The 10,581-nt window shown below is 32.4% G+C and overlaps 1 protein-coding gene across 1 annotated transcript; it reads left to right on the forward strand.

Annotated features, from left to right (window-relative positions):
* Positions 1–6,952: 6,952 nt before the first annotated feature.
* LOC146954238 (mitochondrial import receptor subunit TOM9-2-like) lies at positions 6,953–7,404 on the forward strand. Its single transcript, XM_085715428.1, has one exon. The coding sequence runs from the start codon at positions 7,029–7,031 to the stop codon at positions 7,287–7,289; it is 261 nt and encodes an 86-aa protein (XP_085571554.1). The 5' UTR covers positions 6,953–7,028; the 3' UTR covers positions 7,290–7,404.
* The last annotated feature ends 3,177 nt before the right edge of the window (positions 7,405–10,581 follow it).

Below are 10,581 nucleotides of genomic sequence, written 5' to 3' on the forward strand. Positions count from 1 at the left end.
AATGTCGTGTGCCAACATTTTCAAAATCCATCAAAAAAGGATATGCGTGCTGTCAAACGCATTTTGCGATATATCAAAGGAACTCTGACACATGGACTTCGATATTTATCTCAAAGTTCTCTAACTCTTAATGCTTTTTGTGATGCAGATTGGGCAGGATGTCCAACTACTAGGAGAAGCACTACTGGTTATTGCATCTTTCTTGGATCAAATTGCATATCTTGGGCCTCAAAGAAGCAACCCACAGTCTCTCGTTCGAGCACCGAAGCTGAATATAGGTCATTGGCAACCACAGCTGCTGAATTGACATGGCTCCAACATCTCCTCCATGATCTCGACATCAAACTTGAACGGCGTCCGCTCCTCTTTTGTGATAACAAAAGTGCAATTCACTTGGCTCACAATCCAGTGTTTCATGCTCGAACCAAACACATTGAGATCGATTATCATTTCATCCGTGAAAAAGTTGCCACCGGTCATCTCCAACTTCAATACCTGCCTACAACTCAACAAATTGCAGATGTATTCACCAAAGCGTTGGCCAAAGATTCTTTTTCCACTTTTCGATACAAGCTTGGCGTTCATCCATATTCTCTGCCAACCTTGAAGGGGGGTGTTAAGAATCAAGAAGATTCATCAAGTAATGGATCAAATCAAGACAAGTCAAACAAACCATTGGAAAATAATTTATCTGAATGCATTGCCTTAATTCATGGAATAAAATCAAATAATACTCATAAAGGAAAATAATGATATTTCCTTTATCTATGTATTACCGTTGGTTTAGTCAAAGCCAAGGAATACTCTTTAATAGTCTTTATATCATTCCCATATTTGTATATAGGACCGTTAGGCTTAATATTATAAAGGATCAATTGTAATTGTAAAGCAGAAGACACAGAACATTATACAAAAGGGTGAAGCACGTTCAAGTGCCACCAACAATCCTTTAGCTACTTTTATTTTCATTTTTCAATTTCATTAGTTGGATCCATTTGCCTAAAAACCAAGGTGGGTGTGTAATATTAATATACATGTTAATCGATTTATCGTGGATGATGAGAGATTATTGGATGTTAATAAAATTTGTGATCTTTTCCAACTGATTGTCGAAAGATAAAATTACTTGGGTTGATAATCATAATGGGTGTCATTAACAAGTACTAAAAGTAGTAATTTTGCATTGGAAATTACAACTTTTAAACTTTTAGAAAGTTGAATTTACTAACACTTTTCACCACTTTTCAACACATTTTATTTGTGTTCTTTTAACCAATGTCTAAAGGACACTTTTTTGCATTTCCCTTGTCTAAAATATGGGTATAATTTAATCTTGAAAGAGTTGGCGCATAATGATAAGTTTCACATTGATTGTAGTTGGAATGATGTGTGGAGAATGCTTGCACCTCCTAAAGCTCATCACCTAAGACGAGTGTGTACTATGTAGAGGTTATGTACTTATGCGTCATATGTTGTTACATCGTCATGTACACTCCCAAATGTTGAGGTTATTTACTTACTCCCAAATGTCCTTTGTGAAATGCTGGTGTTGAAGACGAATGACAAATCTTTTTCAATTTTGAAATGACCCATTTTTGGACCACATCAAGGCTAGATTCAACTTTGTAACCTAGACTGAGTATCTTTGAAAATAAGGGGTGGCAATATTCATATGAAGCGAATGCGTTACTCGAGTTATAACTTACGAGAAGAACAATAAGTAAATCATAGAAAACTAAGTCTAAATGTGACTATATGTACTTAATGTGCCAAGTAACATATTGATTTCCTTTGCGTAAAAAACAAAACAAAAAAAAACATAACGGTTTCCAAGGCAAAACAACATATAGTTTTCCTCAACAAAAAAAACATATAATTAAAATTTTAGTAAAATAAAATAAACTGAAAGCTTAAATAAACATAAATATATAAAGGATAGTCCAAACTTCGGATTCATTCTCCATAAAAATAAAAGATAACAATCCTTCAAAGAAAAATAAAAGATAACAAATAACTGACCCAAGACAAATTGTCTAGTCTTGGACAAAATTTCATGAGCTCCGACAAATAAAAAATAAATAAATTAAAACATGTCTAAAGTTTTCTTTTTGAAATAAAAAAGATGCATAAAGTTGTTACTTGTTTAATATAATTTTCACATGGTTCGGCAATTATCGACGTTACCATTCGTTGTAAACGGGCTTAGGATCACTCTTTGGTTCCTATGATCCACTATAATGCTAGGAGTTTCAATGACCAAACTCCTGTATAAGGTTTTTATTTTGGAAATAGTTGATGTTAATATGCTTGTTAATTGTTAATTTGCTGGAGGTGGAAATCGATCATGAGACCACGTTTATCACTCTACTCCAGACTCCCCACTTTTTTAAATCAACTTCAATACTGTCAATTAGAATCAAACACTTGTAAACAAAATGCCACATTAGTGTTCTTCAATCAAATGTCATCATAACCGCAATGTAAAAAAAAATATGGCTTGGTTTGATTGATTTTTAAAATAAAAATCAAACTAATGTCGTTTGGATTGGTTTGGTTGTTGGAGTTTTTTATGTACAATACGATTTTTTGTTTCCAACATTAAAATCAAATTGAAAAGTTAAAAACAATTTATTTTCAGCGATATTTTAAAATTCATCCATGTTCATCCAACATTACAATTTCATTTTCATGCAACAATGTTGTCATCAACATAGAACAAATTAAAAATAGAGACAAAAAAGTAACCCTGATAAGACATGCAAAAAAACTAATATTTTATCATTCTCTAAAAGTTCTTATTGAGTTTGTATGATTTAAAATATATATATATAACATAAATATATCCCATTGAGTTTCTATGAATACTTCCAAACCAAATATAATATTTTGCGGTTTCAGTTTGAGTTGGTTCGACTTTTGGATTTTCTATTGGATTTGTTTACTTTTGAACACCCTTAATGAGGATTAGAAAATACAGAAGAGAGTAAACTTTCATGGTAAAAATGGTACAATTGAAAATTAGAGGCAAAAATCAATCAAATAATGAAAATTTTGGTGTCAAAGTGTGTTTGATTTCCTAAAAAATGAAGGACAGGACATAACAACTCCAGTTGTTCAGTGTTTGATTTGTAAAACTGTTTGAGATACATGACAAACTTAAGGCAAGGGACATGACAAAAACTGATATTTTTGTCCCTCACCAAACCACAACACAACTTTTTGTCCCACGTAAAAGTTGTCTAAAATACCAAAATGGCATTTCGTCCCCCAAAAATCGTATAAAACAAAAAAAAATTATTCAATGCTATAAAAATTTGTCATGTGCTGTTCTACTTTGTGTTGTGATGTTCTGTCTTGTACTGTTCTGCCCAGTACTCACTGTTTTGCAAACCAAACGCACCCAAAAATTTTATTTATTTTTTCGAGTAATCTAATGACTCGAGTTCATACATTTTAAATATGAAGAAGTGGAAAATCCGGGATTGAATCTTCGGCAATCCTTAACCCCTGTGTAATATTGTTTTTGCAGTTAGGAGTGTTCAAATCCAAATTAAAACCGCAAACCGATTAAAAAAAATGAAAACCGCACAAAATCAAATATTATTGGATGTGTTTGGATGACATTTTGTGAAAACCGCTCGGATTGGATTGGATTTTGGATTCATTTTTCAAAACCGAACCGAACCGCATACACATATTTTAATACATATTTCCATTTTTATAAGTATAATATATTATTTTTTCTTTTTAATTCTTTTAATACTACGTATGAGTTTAATTTAATCAATTTTGTTTCTATTTCGCATGTTTGAAAGATAATCAATCATTGTATTCCATACTATTAATTTTTTTAAAAAATCATATGTTATATTTTCTATCGAATCTATATTCTATCATATTTTTATAAGATTATTATTAATAAAAAACATTACAATTTGTAATTTGGGTATCCAAAAACCGATCCAAATTAAACCACATTAATTTCAATCGGATCTGATCGGTTTTTTAAAATTAATTATCCAAAATTAAACTGAACCACATATAATTTTATCTCTGAATCGGATGAGTTTTTGTCTCAAAACCGATCCAAACCGGACTGTAAACACCCCTACTTGCAGCTACCGACTCACATGTAATGTAGCACCCCGTTTTCCCAACATAAAAATTTCGTAAAATAAATCAAAGTTTCTCAACACAAACGGAATAAATAAATATTAATCCTTCAAAATCCAACAACATAATATTTAAAACTTCGCAGCGGAATAATTCAGCATCTTAAATAATCTTTGGCACAAGGGCCTCAACATAAAATCTCATAAAATCTTAGTTCAGCAATAATTCTTGAAAACTTCAAGAATAATACGTAAGGAACAGAAAGCAACAACAAAATTCCCATCCCGTTACGTATCAGAGCACCTAAGACACACTGGTGAGAGAGTCCACTCACGAGCACAACTAATCTTGGTTACCTGCAAGTTACCCATACGAAGAGCAACATTTTCAAGCAGAAGGGGTGAGATTTCACAAACAACAATATTAAGCATATAATGCATCAATTACATTTAACAACATAAACATCATCAACATATCATAATAATAATCATGTAAAATCATATCATCATCATAAACAACTTCGTAATCAATCATCAACATCAACTTCATAATCAACTTAATCAACTTGACGACTTTGACTCGACTATGCAACTTCAACTTCTATAAACATCTTGACAATGCAAATGCATGTGGTACCAATCCGGGGCATCAAGCCCGCAACATATATGAGCGTAAAAAGGCTCTCAGGGCATCAAGCCCCCAACATAATTGAGCAAAAGCTCCAGGGCATCAAGCCCCCAACGTATTTGAGCAATGGCTCCAGGGCATCAAGCCCCCAACTTACAACTTGAAACATCATGAACATCTTATATGACTCCAATAGTTTGGACAACATCTTACAACTTTACAACTTAGATCGACATTTACAACTTTATGACATTAATAGTCAACAACAGCAGAACAGCAACATAGGCAACATATAACAGTTCTTATATATCATATCATCATTAAAGAATGAACCACATCAACATAAACATCGTAAATAATACATATAATACATATTTAACAACATCACATTACTAATAATATTAATCATCTTAATTCTGGCTTTCTGGACAGCTTCTAACATCATAAATAACTTTCATTCCTACCCCAAGGTCGTCTCATGACTACACGTGCGAAAGGTTCGCAAGGCAATAATTCAAGGCAGCCTACCACTAGTTAGACTCATCACAACATAGGTTAAATACTCTTAAACACCTTAATTGAACTCATAGTACACAAACTTTGAAGTTTGGAGACAATCCATAAGTTTTGGTTTAACTTAGAAATAGTTATGCTGAAATTTCATAAAGTTTTACTAAGACCCACTTGGAGTATTTTCATCATAACTCAAAATCTAAAAATCATTTTTGAGCCAAACCAAGACCATTAGAAAGCTAACACAGTTATCTAAAACTTTCATGTTTACACCGAAGGCAAATTCAAAACGGAAAAGGGTGAAAAATGTGAATGTTTTCTAGATTGGCCTGGCAGAAAATCGGTGGCCGATTTTGACAAATCGGGGGCCAATTTTTGCAGAACTAGAACTAGAAATTCAGATCAGAAATTGGTGGCCGATTTTGACAATTCGGTGGCCGATTTTGGGCTTCTCAGCAGTTCAAATATCAGTTTAACAATGCGTTTTTCAGTTAGGAATCACTCTTAAATCCCAATTTTCATCAACCCAAATTCCAAAATTGATAGAAAACTCTACCTATGATTATTCTATGAACTGACACCAACTGAACATGAATTTGATAGACTCCTATTCAACTAACAACCTATAACGACTTCAAACCCTAATTCTCAAATTCTCACAAACTCAACCTACAACATGTTAAATCTAATTATCAGAATTACAAACTTAATAATACTGAATGTTAGTCTCACCCTTACCTTAGAAAGATGAAATCGCAACTCTCCCTTGTCTTCTCCTCTTCTCTTGTCTTTTCTCCCTTTTTCACCAAAAACTGATCGTACATTCTCCAACTTCTAAACCTAACTTCTCCTATTTAAATCACCTCATCTATTTTATCTTATTTCTTCTTTCTACCACCAACTTTCTAAATTCACAAAATAATCCCTCAACTTAATATTTATTTTATTTTCAAATCTTATTTTATTAAATAATAAAATAAGTCACAACATCTCACATAAATCATATAAATCTTATAAATCACAATAATCATATAAATATAATCTAAAACTCATTAAAATAATTAAATAATCGAAACGGGCGTTACATGTAACGTCAAAAATGAATTTAAACATAAAGTTTTTTTTAGATGATTAAACATAAGTTAAATCATCAACAATATTTAACCAAAAAATAAAGGGTTAAATATGTTTTTGGTCCCTATAAATATACCAACTTTTTATTTTACTCCCTTTAAAATTTCCTTCAACTTCTAGTCCCTATAAAATTTTCAATCACTACTTTTGATCCCTAGTTTTAATTTAATTTTTGTATTTTTTTTTAAAGAAATTGTACAGAAATGTGTAAAATATTCTAAAAAAATTCCCAAAAAAGATTAGAATCTATTAACAAAACACAAATTAAATATGGATTTCTAAAATATAAAAATTCATATTAAATTCATGTTTTGTTAAAAAATTATAATTTTTTTCGGAGAGATTCCTATAATATTATGAATTTTTCTGTAAAATTTTATTCAAAAATATGAATTTTACATATGAATTTACTTTAAAGAAGAGACTAAAATGAGGATCAAATTTTTTTAAAAAACTAAAAGTTGAAGAAAAAAATTTAAAAGAACTAAAACGGAAAGTTGATACGTCCATAGCTATCGAAAACATATTTAACCCAAAAATAAAACAAAATAAATATTCACCTTAAAGTTGGTCTCGAGGAAGGGCAACCTGTGTTTCTAATTCTCTCTATTTCTCACAGTCACAGCTCATTCTACTCTCAAATGGCGAAAAAGCAATCATCAGCAATCGCTAGGGTTTGCAACCACCCTATCATCCGCCGCACAAAGGAAGCTGGCTCCGACGCCACCTTCGTTGCGAAGAAGCTTCTCCGTAGCACCGGCAAAGCGGCATGGATCGTCGGAACCAGTTTTCTTGTACTTGTTGTTCCTCTCATCGTTGCCATGGACCGTGAACAGCAGATCAATGAACTTGAATCTCAACAGGCCAATATTCTTGGAACTCCATCGCCTCTTGCTGGCTAAAACCCTAGTTGTTGTTTTTAGGGTTTTTGTTTATTTTTTTGGAATATTGAAATTGTGTTGAAATTTGGAATTTGTCGTACTTATATATGGATTTCTGATTTTGTTTGAATTTTAATTGTTTGTTTTTGTGATATTATGTTATCTGGAAAAAAAATTGAATTTTTTTTGTTGATTTTGTTAGTTTTATGAGATTTTTGGGGTTGTATTTGTTTCAAAGTATGTTGAGGATTGGGGATTTTATTGTGTCTTCTAGGGTTTAGGGTTTTATTGTGTCTTATACTGATTGAAGTGGCTTCGGTCGCATTTGACTTTAATTCTCTGCGATATTAAGGATTGTGACTCGACTATAATTGTTATGACATATGTTTAGAACCCTGTGTCAGCTGCTGTAATGTGTTTGTTGTTTTGATATTATTTGGTTGAATGAATGGTTTCTCTGTTTTTTGGATTATTGTTTTTCATACTAATGATTTGGTTAGTGAACCCTGCTAGTATTTTAGGCAAAATACTTAGCAAACTACTAAAAGACTTAATTAGATATTTGTTGAATACAAAGGGGTTTTGGTATATATTCTTTTGAATTTTTTGGCTGAATGAATTGTTTTTGCCTTCTGGATTTGATTTCCCATTGTAGTGTTAGGCTTGTGTTAACCGAAAAGACTAGAGGTTTGCAATGCCGACTCTATGCATTGTTAATTTTTTTAATCAAAGGGCATACCAGAAAGGTCCTGAAGTGCTTTAATTAGATCCATGCTCCATAGTTGTAGTTGTATTAAATTAGGAAGCCCAATATATCAGTCTGCAGTGTCCAATTGCACCTCTTGTTCTGGGATACTTTCATTCTTTGTGTCTGCGGTATTTTAGCTATTTGTTTGTACTTCCTTGCTTATTGTTCAGTCTTTTTCCTCACCATATTAAGGTTTGGATTTAAACCCTGTAGTCCTATGACCTATGTTGATGTCATTCTTAGTGCAGCCAATGTAGTTTCTAGATGGACAGATGTTGTATTGTAGTTCCATCTATCTGTACTTGTTTTCTTTGTTGTTGTCTATGTCTGTTGTACAAAATTGTGTCTCTCGTACCAGGAAATTGCAGTGGGTTTCTAACTTTTTTGGGTGGAATAAGTTGTTAACCAACAATACATCGATGTTATCAAATTAAGATACTGTCGTCTGAGTTAACTAAACTGATTTACTCAGATGCATTATTTGAACTTATTCACTTGGTTACCTAAGATTAAAGGCTCATACATCTACTTGTTGATTGTAAAGTCTGTTTTTCGCAGTCCTTATCAAGTAATGTCTGTCAAAATCCAAGTAGTCACAAATTAAAAAATGACAGTAGTAGTACCTTTTTCAGAATAAGCTCATTCTAAAATGAGATTACTATGATTGTCAAGTAGGATTTGTTCCTTAATTGAGTGAATGGTGTGCGATTTTCTCTATTATGTCTTCACACATACGGTTCTAGATGATGAATTCATACATGATTGCACTGTGGACTGTAATGTACAGAATATTCACCATCTCTCCTGTGCTTAACTGCTTCAGAATTGTTCAGGTGTCTTAGGGATTCAAGGGAAGTGGGTATATCATTATACCCTTTCTCCTCTGGTAGATTTTAACAAGTTTTGCTAGGCACTAAGATGTTGTTGTTTAGCTTATGTTACTTCGCTGAAATAAATTGGTTGCAGGTTCATGCGATCGTTTTTCTAATAGACATAATAAGATAGGAAGAAGAAAAAGGTTGGTTTTATTGCTGTTTAATGCCTTTTATTGTGTATAAAACGTGTGAAATACCTTCATTCATTCTAAAATTCTATACAAGACCTCTTATTTTTGGTTCTTTTCATCCTTTGGAGCAATTGATTTTGGGACAAATGAGCTGAATTTAAGCCTCTTACAAGATCCTGTGCCCCTATACATATGCTGTTTTTTTTAATATATTATATTATCATATCACACATTCGTTTCATTGTTATTTTCATTATAGACGTCTTGAAACTCAGACTTTCTTCATAAACAAATAAACATGAATTTGTCCAAAAATTTAAGGTGTTCTTTTGGAACAGAGTGCGTGATTAGAGTTCTGTTTTAGAAGCTTAATATTTTCTACTAAAATCATTGTTTATATAAAGGTAACTACTATCTTTAATGTAAGAGATCTTTTTGATTTTTCAAAACCGGTTCTTGTCTGGATTAATGAATTGGAGAAAAACATAGTTTTTGATAAAACACTATAGCGTTGTTTGATTCATGCAACCGACTGCACCTAGTGTGATAAGACTTGGTTGATTGGTTGTTGTTGTTGGTTCTTGTCCGGATTTAACCTTTTAGATGAGTTAATAACACCGTTTTGTTCAAACTTATCTTTCTGGGTGCGGAAAAAAATACAGACTGTTTTTCCTTTCAAACTGATAAATTCTTAGGAGTCCAGTTTTCAAGTAACAAGTGAGGCTTAGAATTCTCTCAAAAAAAAAAAAAAAAGTGGGGCTTAAAATAGTTCTTAATTTAACTGTATGGTAAAAATAAAAGTGTTTGTTTTTCCATAGGCTTGTATATTTTTTTTTTTTTACAACTCGTGTATGTTTGTGAGGGGATTGCTAATATACGACCCAAACAATCTTTTATTTTCAATGAGATTCATTCTCGTGTTTGTAAAAGGTTGATAACAAAGTATACAAAAAAAAAAAAAAAACAAAATAAATAGTATACTATCAATGGAGCTGTGGCGAACCAAAATAGAATTACCGCAAATGGAGTACACACGGACAAGACTTGTGTGACATTATGTCACGGTGACATTAAATCTGGGCCACACAAAGGTGTTGTGTTGTGTGGTCCAGATGTGTTGTATGTGTTGTGTGGCCCAGATGTTGTGTGACAATGTGTGTTGTGTGGCCCAGATTTAATGTCACCGTGACATAATGTCACACAAGTCCAACCCGAGTACACATATGATAGATTCTTGAATCGACATGCATACAAGGGGGTAAACTAAAAAAAAAAAGTAGTAATTGGAATCATAAGTGACAATGACTCACTAAAAATGTTATTCACACTAGTGACATTAGTGCATTACATGTTATGTGACATGTTACATTACATATAGCACATAACACATTGTTTTTGAACAAATTGGAAACGTAACTCATCTTATCTTGATAGTATCTATTCTACCTATATCATAGGACAGTGGACACAATCTAGCCACCTCAGCAATAACCACTTCACAAAATCTCCCTCTCATCACATCTTACTTATTAAACTAAACTCTCCAACTTATGCACTTT

The sequence above is a fragment of the Medicago sativa genome, chromosome 1 (assembly GCF_051527215.1).
Source record: "Medicago sativa cultivar Bolivia chromosome 1, Bolivia_mono, whole genome shotgun sequence".
NCBI classification, from domain to species: Eukaryota; Viridiplantae; Streptophyta; class Magnoliopsida; order Fabales; family Fabaceae; genus Medicago; species Medicago sativa.

Bases quoted from the DNA above. Each gene is read 5' to 3' on its own strand.
- LOC146954238 (XM_085715428.1), top strand. From the start codon at position 7,029: ATGGCGAAAAAGCAATCATCAGCAATCGCTAGGGTTTGCAACCACCCT.